This window comes from Cucurbita moschata, unplaced genomic scaffold (genome assembly GCF_002738365.1).
Source record: "Cucurbita moschata cultivar Rifu unplaced genomic scaffold, Cmos_1.0 Cmo_Scf00005, whole genome shotgun sequence".
Lineage (NCBI taxonomy): Eukaryota > Viridiplantae > Streptophyta > Magnoliopsida > Cucurbitales > Cucurbitaceae > Cucurbita > Cucurbita moschata.
In genome coordinates, this window is record NW_019268521.1 from 4,456,773 (window position 1) to 4,470,313 (window position 13,541).

The 13,541-nt window shown below is 34.8% G+C and overlaps 3 protein-coding genes across 4 annotated transcripts in view; 2 read left to right on the forward strand and 1 right to left on the reverse strand.

Moving 5' to 3' along the window:
* LOC111443544 (protein ANTI-SILENCING 1-like) overlaps positions 1-6,549 on the forward strand; it is a 7,818-nt gene extending 1,269 nt beyond the window's left edge. For both annotated transcript variants that reach the window (XM_023081398.1, XM_023081399.1), the window contains exons 2-12: positions 141-520; positions 952-1,120; positions 1,221-1,957; positions 2,481-2,507; positions 3,453-3,545; positions 4,058-4,136; positions 4,259-4,349; positions 4,802-4,907; positions 5,014-5,130; positions 5,224-5,437; positions 5,968-6,549. In XM_023081398.1, the coding sequence (XP_022937166.1) occupies positions 176-520; positions 952-1,120; positions 1,221-1,957; positions 2,481-2,507; positions 3,453-3,545; positions 4,058-4,136; positions 4,259-4,349; positions 4,802-4,907; positions 5,014-5,130; positions 5,224-5,274 (1,815 nt within the window). In that variant the 5' untranslated portion in view covers positions 141-175 and the 3' untranslated portion in view covers positions 5,275-5,437; positions 5,968-6,549. The remainder of the gene's footprint in view (positions 1-140; positions 521-951; positions 1,121-1,220; positions 1,958-2,480; positions 2,508-3,452; positions 3,546-4,057; positions 4,137-4,258; positions 4,350-4,801; positions 4,908-5,013; positions 5,131-5,223; positions 5,438-5,967) is intronic.
* A 1,659-nt stretch (positions 6,550-8,208) lies between these two features.
* Positions 8,209-8,517, forward strand: LOC111442916. Its single transcript, XM_023080476.1, has one exon. The coding sequence runs from the start codon at positions 8,209-8,211 to the stop codon at positions 8,515-8,517; it is 309 nt and encodes a 102-aa protein (XP_022936244.1).
* Positions 8,518-9,899: 1,382 nt separating this feature from the next.
* Positions 9,900-13,541, reverse strand: part of LOC111443598 — a 7,127-nt gene continuing 3,485 nt past the window's right edge. The window contains exons 9-15 of the mRNA XM_023081491.1: positions 13,191-13,253; positions 11,906-12,070; positions 11,660-11,815; positions 10,779-10,859; positions 10,615-10,676; positions 10,327-10,452; positions 9,900-10,222 (exon numbers count right to left, since the gene is read on the reverse strand). Coding sequence (XP_022937259.1) covers positions 10,374-10,452; positions 10,615-10,676; positions 10,779-10,859; positions 11,660-11,815; positions 11,906-12,070; positions 13,191-13,253 — 606 coding nt within the window. The 3' untranslated portion in view covers positions 9,900-10,222; positions 10,327-10,373. The remainder of the gene's footprint in view (positions 10,223-10,326; positions 10,453-10,614; positions 10,677-10,778; positions 10,860-11,659; positions 11,816-11,905; positions 12,071-13,190; positions 13,254-13,541) is intronic.

Sequence of the window (13,541 nt, forward strand, 5' to 3'; positions counted from 1 at the left end):
AACAAAATTGAAGTTGAAGTTTTTTTTTTTTTTTTTTTTTTTTTTTGTTCTTGCAAATTTGTTCTTTTGATTTCTTTTCTTGACATTCCTGTTACATTTTTTGAAGCTATCAAATAATGTGTTACTGTCTTTTGTTCCAGCTGCATTTCTTATTGTGGAGGCCCGCATTGGTATTATGGTAGAGATAGAGCAATTGGAGAATATTGAATTTCAATGGGGCAAAAGGAAAGGGATTGGTGGGAAGAAGAAGGACGTGACCTTTTATGAATCGTTTACTTACGACGGTGTAGAATATTTTCTTTATGATTCTGTCTACCTATATAAGGAAGGTGAACCAGAGCCTTATATTGGCAAAATTCTTAAAATCTGGCAGAATCCTGATAAGACAAAGAAAGTAAAAATTCTTTGGTTTTTTCGGTCTTGTGAGATTCGTAATTATCTTGGAGCAGAAGACACACGGGAAGATGAATTATTTTTGGCATCTGGTGATGGTGTTGGCCTTGCCAATATTAATCCTCTGGTAATTTTTAGCTTGTAACTTTACCGTTTCGTGGCAAATGTACTCTTTCAACAAGTTCACTTTGATTCTTTTACCTTGTTTGTCCAACAAGTTCACTTGTTAATTGCAAGTCATTGGTAACAATTATGAAACAAGGAAGTAAAGAAAGAATTGAAGTCTATTCTAGTGATGGTTAACGAGGACATGGATATGTTAGCAATGCCTTTTTGTCACCTCTTGATTTAAGGAAATTAAGAGACTTACTGAAATGGGGCTGTCTTGCACTTTGAAAATACTGGTTTTATATCAATGGGTTTGTTTCTTCATTCAAAAGAAAGAAAGGAAAAAAAAAAAACGATTGAAGGAATTCATTGTGTGTGTGTGTGTGTGTGAGTGAGACTGTTAATTTCTTTTTAACAACTCATTTCCGTATATTTTGTGTCTCAAACCAGGAAGCAATTGCTGGAAAGTGCAACGTTATCTGCATTTCAGATGACAGCAGAAATCCACGACCTTCAGATGAAGAACTCGAAAAGGCTGATTTTGTATTTTTTCGTACATTTGATGTTGGAAAACAAGAGGTCTGCAATGAGATGTGTGCAAAAATTGCTGGAGTAGAAGGTTCGAGTTCAGTTTTTCATAACAATTTCTCAATAGTTTGACCTTTGGCTGATTTGTTACAATGGGATATCAAAACTGAGTGTTTCTTTTTCCATCGCAGTTAAATTTTTACTTAATAGATTAGATACGTCAAAAGATGTTACGAGGACCGATACGGATGGGAAAGATGCAAGTGTCATTGCAATTGTAAATACTGAATCAGAAGATCCTTCTGGACGTAATACTTCCAGTGGGGAACTAACTTTGGAGACTACCGAAAACTCTTTCAAGACGCCCACAAAGGCAAATGTTGAGTTGGAGGAGCCTATTGAGAAATCCTCCAATGGAGAGAGGTCTGGTGTATGTGTGATTGATGGGGGAAATGGAATGGCTAGAACTAGTAGTAAACAAGAAAACATCTTAGATGATAAGGTATCTTCGAAGCCTGAAATTGATTCTAATGAGATACACGGTAAAGGTGTTGAAGCTCGAGCTAAGGATGCTGACGGTAGAGTTAAAAGCCCCAGGGCCTCTGCTGAAGATGAACATAGGTCAGCAAAGAAGGCAAAACTAGATAGTTCTGTTCAATTATCTCATGGAAAGACCAAGAGTGACATTGAAGGGCTTGCCCTCAATTGCAAAAATGGCGATACACTGGCTTCCCCACCTAAGGTTCTTGTTTCTGAGACCAAAGATTATCATGAAACCAAAGATAGCCTTATAAAGAAGCCCAAGCTAGATGAGAAGCCAACAAAGGTTTCTAATGGCAAGAACCTAAAGGCCTCTTCCCAAATATCTTCAGTTACAGACTGCAAAATAGATGGTGAAATTGTGGAAGTTACTAGAAGGCCAGATGCTGTAAGTTGTATTTCTAGTATTGTCGTTTTGCTATTTACTATTAGCTACTTCTGTTGGTGGTTTTTTATTTTTATGCTATTGTATATTTCTCTCAACTACGCTAAGTTTCTCATTAAAATCGGAAAACATAAAATAGTATAATTCGTTTGGTTGTTTGACCTATAGAATTAACAGATGTGGAGTATGATGACACACTTAATATTTACTTTAATCAGTTTCTTATTGCTTGCACAAATATTTTTTTGTTCATGAAATGAAGCACTGCATTTGCGTCATGTTAGTTGTTAGTCATTACTGGAATTAATTCTCAGGTCTCCCTTGTCCAACCCATTTTAAGTTTTACTTGATACAGTTCCATATTATCAAAAGTTCCACGCTTATTTAGTATGGAATAGTATGGAACTGTAGTGGAAAATGGATCTTTTACTATGGCCCGATATATCTTCTTGTTTATTTTGATACAAAAATTCTATTGAGATTGATTTTAAGGTTCTGATTGTTATGATTTTCAACAATTGGACAGGATAGAAGCAGATGGTTCAAGGGACTGGTAAGTCAATCTTTCACTCTTTGGTCGCGTATCATTTTAGTTATTCATGTTGTTAATGTCAGGTTCTTTTATTTTACATTAGTATTTGTTTAACTGCACGTCAATCTAAGGGATCCGTTTGTCTTTACCGCTGTTTCTAAACATTTATTTAGTTATTCTATTTATTTCCAATTTGGAGTTTAAATAGCCATGATTCTAGGCCTCTACTTCCTTTTCTTTTTAATGAGGAGCACAAAAAAGATTTCAGAGAAGTAAGGAGAATGAAGGTTGAGAAGACCGGTGATTTGAAGGATGTGAAAAGGTGGCAAGAACTATAAGAGTGATACCGTACAAATTGAGTAAGATTCTCTGTGCAAAACTAGAACCGAGATTTAGAGCAAGAAGATCTAAGATCTCAAAATGAAATGGGATATTACATTTTCCTTTGGTTTGGTAGTTGCTCTGTCACTCTCATCAACATTCCACTTAATCATAAATTCTCTAGACAGTTGAAAAGTAATGATCGTGTGTTCTTGGGGAGGGAAGTCTTCAAAACATGGAAGGTTTTCTTGCTAAAATGGTAAACTATAAATATTCACAAAGGTAAGAAGAAACAAGGTCCCTTAACCAGAAGGTGTTGAAAGAAAAGGTTGGACCTCCGTAATATCCAAAAAGGAGTCATCATGGATAGATTTTTGTAGCTCTTATTCGGTGGCTGATGCTAATTACAACCTCTTTTTTGTGATCATAACTGGCCGAACTTTTTGTAATCTTCCATTAGGTCGGTTGATGCTTTCCTCTCATTTTTGTATTTCTTTTCACTGTATTGATTGATGAAAGTTTCTTGTTTTGTACCTAAAACTAGATCCCATTTACGTGGCCCGTTTTTGCGATGTTGTTATCTTGCTCTTTCTAAGGTTTGATGTAATTATTCTAAACCAATTAAACTGATCATCTCTATGCCAGCCGTGGGAAGAAAGAATAAAAGATGCATATGAGCAAGGAACACTTGTTCTAATTCAGAATTTGGATCCTGCTTACACTTCAGGTGAAGTGGAGGTAATAAATCAATTTTTTGCTTTGATTATTTGATGTGACGTGCTCCTGCATTGTATTGTTGTTCGGTAAAAAAATACACTTTTGGTCCCTGAGGTTTCAAAATAAACACTTGAGCCCCTGAGTTTTGAAAAATAGTTCTAAACGGTCTCTAAACTAAATTTGATCTTTAGTTGACTAACAAAAAGCTAGTGTGGCGTATTTAAATGGGTGAGGAGACGAACAGTGGAACAACTACTAGAATGCGAGATCGGCGATGGTCAAGGGAGAAGTAGGGGAAGGGAGAGAGAAAAAGCCACACTAGGAAAAAAAACAGTACATAATTAAAAAATATCAGGGATCAAGTATCCCTTATAAACATCAGGGTTCAAGTAGGTACTAATCCCAAATTTTAGGTACCAAAAGTGTATCTTACCCTATTATTTAAATTTTAGACCAGTTTAATTACCATAAATGAAACCTACTTTATATGGTAGTAAGATATCCCCTCTTGTTATTTCTGTACAACATTCCAGGATATTGTCTGGCATGCCTTCAACGAGAGTTGCACAGCTAAGATGATTCAGCGTACTGCAATTTCTATGCCTCACATAGGTATGAGTTTAGGACATTTTCCCAACTCATATTCCATATTATCGATAAAACGACCCTGTGCTTTTGAATTCTATTATTGTTGTTTTGAGTTCCTTGAGAATTCTGCTGCCCATTTTTTGTAGGTCAAGCTCATGTTGTATTCAAAACTAAGGAAGCAGCAGAGAAAGTGGTTAGAAAATTAGATGAAGGTTGCTTATTACTTGCAAATGGGAGGTAAGCTTGGATTCAATATAGTCTTTACTGCTCTTACTTTCAGCTCATCTCCTTTCTTCTAAGGTCTTTCTCATTAAATAGTGAGTGTTATTGTTCGAAAGCATTTGGATCTGGCCCTCTGGACTAGTTTAACATGCCGGTTTCGGGTCTTGATTTGTCATAAGATGGCGGTTTCTGATTTCATAGCGGCAGTAACTATTTTGATACTTGTCTTCCCCATTTACTTTTCTCATTTTAGTTCGACACATTTTCCATTACTGGTCATCAATTTTGGTGCATTCCTTAAAATCTCTTGTTTTATTTAAATCGTCCAATTACTTCGATATGAACAGAGATATGTGGGGAAATAGCCTGAAAATTATCAAGTCTATCATCAATTAAGCTGTAAAAATAGCTCAAAAGGTGTGTTATCTAGCTTTTCCAGCTAAGTTTTTTCCCTTGAATTTTCTCAGAGCTCTTGTTGGTAGCTTTGCAATTCCTCAACTTCCGTCAAAGAAACAAATTTTTTTTGGGCATCACAGTATTGATAAGCTTAGACATCTAATGCAACGTGAGATGGTAATGTGTGCCTCTTCTCTGAAATACACCGATTACACTATTTAAGACCATGCCTATTCATTCCCCCATTTCTTCATCTATTCACTGATTTTTGGTTACTGCCCAGAAAGAAGCTGTATCAACTTCGCATTGTTCTCAGCCGAACACAGTAGAATACGACATGGCCATGGAATGGTGTTTACTACAAGAAAGATCAGAACGCGCCTGCAGAAAGTTGTTTAAGGTTTAAATTTCTATATATTGAACTTAAATGATGCAATGTTATCATTGAAGTTGGTATCTTTTCTTAACTTGTATTTGTTCTTTTTACTTCTAGCAACAAGAAGAGGAGTTAAGAGAACTCAAGGGCAAGCTGAAATCTAGATGAGCTCCATTGGCCTCACAGTGGCGTTCAACCAGTTGAGAATCCTGTTGATCTAGCACATTTTGAATCATGGGAGTACTTTTGTCTTGCTAGCACCAGAGAGGACAGACTTAATTATCTTGCTCCTGGAAGTTATCAAAGTGGATTTATCGGCAATTGTCCATTGGTAACCTTCTTGATCTTACTCAAATGTGAAATATCTACCTATTTTCTGCTGTAATGGCTTGGTGGTTGGGTGAAAATTTGTTGTTTCCTTGAAGATATGGCCTTAATGTACCACCCTTTCAAGAATGCAAAAGCCCTACTATAAAAAAAACCTCATCATGACTTTCTTTTGGAATCTGTGAAAAGAAAGAAATTAGAGAATATTGGCAGAAAAGACACGGACCTACACAAAACTTTTCAACAAGGTTGTTTACCAACTGATATTCTGGTGTAAAGTGTCTAATATTTTACTCCCTATAGTTATAACTCCCTCCTTGTAAATTGGGAAGGTCTTTTGTAAACACCTTGGATTATTCATCCCTTTTGTAAATTTCAATCATCAATGAAATTGTCAATCATCAAAAAAAAAAAAAAAAAAGTTTCCTTCTCGTTAGAGAAAGAAACGTTCGATTTTTCTATAATATATCGGTCTCATGGTTCATAATGTAGTTTTTATGGAATTAATGAATTAATACAATCTTCTTCTGTCAGGTGAAGTCCTAGCTTTCCAAGGATCAGCCTAAACATCATAAGGAACTTAATGTCAGCAAGCTGAAATTTTCTGGTGAGTGGCTTCCGGTTTTGCTGGTAGTCGTTGTCTTTTAGCATAGGTGAAGTCCTAGCTTTCCAAGAATCAGCCGAAACATCATAAGGAACTTAATGTCAGCAAGCTGAAATTTTCTGGTGAGTGGCTTCCGATTTTGCTTGTAGTCGTTGTCTTTTAGCTTATGTAGTGGTCGGCCTTCCCTTCCTACACGCACATGCCCAAATATTGAGGCTTTGGAATGAAGGCAGCAGCTGCATGTGGATACATGGAATTCACATATTTGTTCTAAACATTGAGGCCCAGGAAGTATGTGAGATGGTCACTATCTATCTATCCATGGCCTTCTTCCTTCTCTGCCTCTGCTAAAATTAGTTCTTAGTTTAGGTTATGATCTTGATGTTTTGATGATAACTAATGCCTATAATTAGTTTTGGTGCTCAATTTGTTGTAGCTGTATAGAACATGAGGGATCAATTAAAGCAATTTTAAATCATCCTATGTAGGGTTGTTGTCTTGACCCATACAAACTTAGTTTTGGCTTGGAATAAGTCAAGTAGAAACTACCAAAATTTAAATTTATATTAAAGGAAAATAAACCTAAAAATTATTATCACCTTTATCTCATTTAATCTAATAAAGATAAAACAAATTACATGATTAATTAATTTAAATTTTTTTAAAAAATACATCAATTTTGTTGTTGATTGTTTATTTAGTACATTGGTAGTATTGAAATTGGCATAAAAAATGATTTTTTTTTTTGGATTTATAAAATACCAATTAATTAATCCTAAATATATTTATGAATAGGGTAGGTGCTATAGACGCATTAAACTTCATGCCGTCCAGAATAAAAATTCAATAAAAAGAACTATAAAATAATTTTTTTAAATGGATAATTTTATTTAAATGATTGAGTCGAGTTTTATACTCAATAACAAATAATCTAAATTGATTCATTTATAATATTTTTGAATTTATATTAATATAATTATTATTTTTAATATATAATTCACACAATTTCCAAAATGTACAGGTATAAATGGACATTTTTCCTAAAATTTAATATAGACAATACTATTAATATTTAATTATATTTATCTATAAGAAAAAGGTAATTAACAGCTCATTTTTATTCTCAATCTTGGAAGGATTAATATTTATCGAATCAAATAAAGAGTAAATTTCAATCTAACTTAAAGGTATTACTCGTTGGAAGTCCCACATCGACTGATGTAGAGAATGATCATGAATTTATAATCAAAGAATACTATCTACATGGTGTGAAACCTTTTGGGAAAGTTCAAAGCAAAACCACGAGAGCTTGTACTCAAAGTGGATAATATCATAGAAAGTCGTATTCATCTAATATAGTATTAGAGTCATGTCCTAAACTTAGTCATGCGAATAGAATCTTCAAATGTTGAACAAAAGACTCCAAATGAAAGTCTCTAAACTTAGTCATGCCAGTCAAATCTTCAGATGTGGAACAAGGATTGAAAGTCTCTAAACTTAGTCATGCCAGTAAAATCTTCAGATGTCAAACAAAGGACTAATATAGTATTAGAGTCATGTCCTAAACTAAATGAAAGTCTCTAAACTTAGTCATGCCAGTAAAATCTTCCGATGTGGAACAAAGGACTAATATAGTATTAGAATCATGTCCTAAACTTAGTCATACCAATAGAGTCGTCCTAAACTTAGTCATGTCAATAGAGTCTTCAAACGTAGAACAAAGGATTCCAAATGAAAGTCCCACATCCCAGATCGGCTAATTTAGGGAATCTCGGGTGTTCATCTAACATTACCTACCCTCCTATTGGCTATTCAAATTATATAATGTTTTTTCCCTTTTTTTGAGTTCATCAATTTTGTATCATACAAAGGCTTAAAAGTCAAATAAAGGCTTAAAAGTCAAATAAGAATCCAATCGTCACGTTTATATTTTAATCCTAATTGCCGAACTCCCATCATTTTTTCCGTTAGATTATATATTATACAATCAGACGAGGGTGTCACTCTCTGACTCTTTCTATTTCATTTCCACACACGAGAGAGGGAAAAACAGAGCCTCTTTCTCTTTCTCTTTCGGCGGCTCTTTTCTCCAGTTGAGTTTCAATTCCCTTTTAATTAATTCATCGATTTTTGCTTCCGATATTCATCGTTTGAGAGCCTTCAATCGGCAAATGGGAATCAAATGGCGCAATTCACGTAGCCAAAGCATCAGGTTAGGTCAAAGCTGTGGGTCTTCGAATGAACAAGAAAGCAAACGGCTCTTCGGATGGCAGATTTTGTGGCAGAAATTCAAGAAGGAGAAGAGAAGAATCTTCAGTTGTTCTTCAGTTGAATTGCGTTCTTCGTATAATCCAAATGCTTATCGGTTGAATTTTGAACAAGAAAATTGGGGCTCTGATCCTGATGATCTCTGCAGATCCTTCTCTGCTCGTTTTGCGGATCCATCCATCGTCTCCAGGAGCTTCAGATTGTTGGATTGAAATTTTATTTATCCATTTTCGAACTTCCAATGATCGGATTGTGATTTGGAGTTTTGGTTCAGTCCTATACTGTGATTATTATGTGTTTGTTTCAATAGGACTGTTTTTGTTATTCGGTTCTTATTTTTCTTTCGAAGGAAGAAGAAAAGAACACTTTGTTACAAAATATTGAACGTTTTAAAAGTTAATTCTTTGCTTTTGCTGTAAGCAAAGTAAGATGCTCTGTACAATTCGTTATGAAATCTCTCAAGATTCTGCTTTTCCTGTATGCATACATACATACATACATAAGTATAGATACATATACATACATACATACATACATACATACATATAGATATATATATATATACATACACACATATATATATCTATATATATAATGTGTTGCTTTTTCCAGCTAAGTATATTTAAATATTATGTAGAAAAGAAAATAATGGTTAATATATATATATAATATTTATATTACTTTACTTAGGTTCAAATGCCCAAATTTAATCTTAAATTTTAAAATGAGTCCTTTGAAGTTAAATTACTGAAATCGATTGAATAATGACAAGAATTTTGATGAACAAAAAGATGTAATGTGAACATATTTTCAAACTTTTATGTGATCTGAGTAGTTGGAGGAGACTGACTCGACCTACATTCTAGTAAATATATTAGTGATAAATCATAAACTAAGTAATTATTTTAAAGATTTGTTGAAAGTATATAAACTAAAATAGAACAAATTCTAACCAAGAAAAAAAATTAGATCCCGGAAACCTCAGAGGCTTGAGGTTAATTGAAGTAAAACGATGAGTTCAAAGACTAATTTTACCGGTCAAAACAATTAAATGGTTCAAATAATTTAATGTGGTTTTATTCTAGGATTGAGGGAGTTAGAGATGTCGGCATGGCCATTGGAATATTAAGAGAGTCAAAGAGAAAGCCAAAACGAATTTCCAAATTTTCAGAAAAGAATCTTTGAATTGGATAAACGGTAGCCATCATTGACCATCAACCATAGCCACTATTGGAGACCAAATAGCCTTCAAACTAATGGATCGATTAAAAATTTTCTAGCCATAGTAGGGCTCTTGGGCTGTAACCTGTGAGGGTTGATCAGTGCTAAAGAGATTTTCAGAGGCAATATGAAATATTAAAGAAAGCAGAGAATTGAGACCTCGTTCCTCAAGTTCGATGCAAAAACGTGACATTTTTGGTCAAAACTATAAAGTTCACCTTTTGGTCGATGATAAATACCTTAATCAGTTGAGTCTGTGCACCGCTTCTACTAAGCTTAGATGGACAGTTAAACAACAATTTTGCGAATACGTCTATTAGCAACGGGAAGGAAAAAATCGAAGAAAGCGCAATAACATTACAGATCAAAGACATAAACCCAAATGGAAATCGAGATAAGTTTTCTTATAGAGAAATAATGTTACATGTGTTTAATCTAAGAGTTGGTAGTTGGGTAGAAAAATGCAAACGACTCCAATAAAATTAAGCAAAGTCCTATTTTTACATTAACTTGAATAGGCTATCGGCTCTGGCTATCTCCTGATAAAACTATACAGGAATAACAGAACAAGGGGTCTAAAATGCTAGCACAAAAGATCAAAAAATATGCTGCAGGACATCTTAAAGGAAAACAAAACTTAAATTATTAGTTTATGGCCAAGAAGACATACAATAACCACGAAAGCCCCCGTGTGAACTGCATCGGCAAACGATTGAACGCAAACAAAAACAGATTCAGATGACGAAGATTGTGCTATACATAGAATATTACTTTTAGATTTAGGAATGATCGAATCAAACCTCAAATAGATCCCACTGAGCTTGACAAATAACACGATGCTGCCATTCTACTTGTCGGGATGCCCCCTTTTACCCTTACGACGTGCATGGTGGGCAGTGTTTCGAGTAGGTTTCTTTGTTTTTTTCCTGCAAGTGACAAGGAAACTTGAGTATTATATGCATACATAAGAAAGAACTGTTTTTCAATACATATATAGAGAGAGAGGGAGAGATTTCATAAGATCAATGGAAGAACTAAGAAAAGTAGTTGCAGTTGTATCGACATAGAACTGTATGTATGATACTGACCAGAAAATGGCAGAGCACATATTAAACAACAGAATAATAGGAAGAGCCAACAAAGCAGAAGCCTGCAGCATTTTAAGCGGACTTCAATGTTAGAAAGATGAAAGGGTATGGAAGAAAAAGAAAAAAGGGGGGAAAAATCATGTTGAGTAACATAAAATGCATACCGCAAACCATTCCAATTCTCTAGTTGCGAGTGGCCTGGTCAATTCGTGTTTATTTAGGTTCTCTTTAACAACACCTTGAACCTTAAGAAACAAAAAATGGCTTACTTAGACACAGTAGTTATGAGAGAATATATATGTATATATATAATACATACACACACGACACGTATCGCGTAGTTTGACTTGAATAAATAACAATCACCAGTCTATTATTAGGGGGGAGATTTTACATTTCCAGCTGAACATTTTGAGCAATTCAAAAACTGATGAGAATTCAACAATCACCCTTCTCACATTTTAGCACCTTCAGATGATCAACAATAAATATACCTTCTAAGTAACGTGACCAGACAATTGCAATTGCATGCGTTCAAAATTGGAGCCAATTACCATATTGTTTCCCCATACAGCCATCTTGTTTGAGAGAGTAAATAAGGAATGTCGAAGAAAAGAAATGAATAATATAATGAAGCTAACAGTTAGTCTAGGTGATAGAATGGAAGGAAAGGTACATATACGGGATTAATGGGCAAACCTTTTATTCCATATCAGATCCGTTCTATATTTCCTCACCAACCAAAATAATAATAATGATAATCCATAAATAAAGTAAACAGTAACTGTGAACAGGAGAGGAAGGGCTAGGACTGGAAATCCAAACAAGAGACTGGCGGACTTGGAATGGGGAAAAGAAAAGCAAGACTTTCAAATGTTTAGGTTAGTCTATAAACTCGATAGTATAGCAGGCAGTTCGAAGTAATATATAAACTCGATAGTATAGCAGGCAGTTCGAAGTACACAAGCCAGCACATCAACACAGTCCATAAATGCATATCCTCTACAATTCTTAAAGAAGTGGGGAAGAATGCATAAAAGTGTACCTTATGATGATATACAGCCGCGGATTTTAGAAATTTTCCGTATGCGTGAACTAATTTCTTTGTATACGGCTTCAAGACCACCCTAACCTTTTCGACATGAGGTTTCGTAGCAGTAGCAACCTGATCAATATATGGCTTGCTGAATTTCTTAACTTCCTGTCAACAAAACGTGAAAAACGAGAATTTGCGGTGAATAGTAGACATTTGCATTTAGGGGAAAAAATGAAGACAGTATAGACAACATACCAGATAGTACGGCCCTATAGCTTCTTTAGATTTAATTGCATAAGGAGTTATCACACTCTTTGATGTCTGGTAAAATTCTTCAGTTTTCATCGTTAATGTCTCGACATGTGGTTTAACATTTGTTTTTACCACCAACCATCTTTCCTTCACAGCAGGGATATACTTCTGCAAGCGACGTCATGGCATATGAGAGAGCAATCCACTTTAGGAAAAAATATTGTCAGAAAGACTTCATACTGTAAAAGGAAAGAAACAAATATATATATATATCAAATGTTGTTGCTCTCATTTAAATCAGCAGCCTGGTAACAAATCTTTTGGTGTTCCAAACCCCTTTTTACTTGCTTTCATGTATAGTTAGGTCTATTCCTATCGTGTCAATACAGGGGTGTATGACTATTCACCAAAATCATGTCTACACCCACTAAGACTAAAATGTACTATAGAGGGATGTGACACGTCGTCAATTCTTCCTACTTGGATTATATGCTATCAAAGTTGTGGTTATTGCTTATTTGCTTTTAGCCTACAACATTGCTTTCTTACAAATTGTTCTCAACGCATTTCATCTCTCACGTTTTCTGAATGCTATCTCTCAATCATACGTCTGAATTGTCCACGACTTATGATTTTCATACAGCTGACTTGTTTGTTGGGTTAGAAAAAGTGTCGAACAATCGTTGTTTCACTGCCATAAGAGTGTGATTGTGACACTATGCATTACCTTTATATATCCTATCTGCCAAAACTTTAGCAGCAATCTTGTACAAACCAGGGATGAACTATTTGGTCAAAAGTCTTCGACCTTTATGAGCATTTGCATTTTTAAGACGAAGACAAATGTCTTCCTCATTCATGGAAGATTCTTATACAGACTTGTGACTAAACTAATAGGCCTGAAGAATTAGAAAATGGTGAGCATACTAAGTGGACGAGAAAATCGGTGCTTTCTGATTATTAAAGAAAGCTCTCTCTAGATTGAGCATCATGGAAGGAGAGAACCTTAACAGTATATGAATGAGAAGCTACAATATTGCATAACACGATATACTGAAAACTCTCTAGATTGAGCATCATGGAAGGAGAGAACCTTAACAGTATATGAATGTGAAGCTACAATATTGCATAATGCATCCTCTATTGTAAAATATGTGAATTTTAAGGTGTTGAACTATTGAATTAAGATACTAGAGAATTGAAGTCCAGAACATCATTAACTGAGATACCATGTCATTTTCAAAGATATCAAAGCACAACAAGTAGACAATAAAAACTAGAGGCTTACTACTTTCACTGTTTTGACGTGGGGTTCAGCCCATTTTGCTGCTTGCGCCGTCTTATCTGAAGCCTGCAGCAAATTGAAAACATGAGTTGCAGCTGATTAATGTATTAAAAATCATACACTAGATTATAAGTAAATATGGGCTTACTAACAAACAAAATATATGTGTACACACGTACATACACGCATATAAAGAAAAAAAAAGAGCATACAGCCAAGAAATTCAATTATTTTCAGACTCGAGCTATAGAATTATAAGCACTAACTAAACTAGCTCAATTCATACAGATATTTTGTTTGTTAATAAAACTTTGATTCCAAACCAGTGAATTCAGGGGGGGGGGGGGGGGGGGG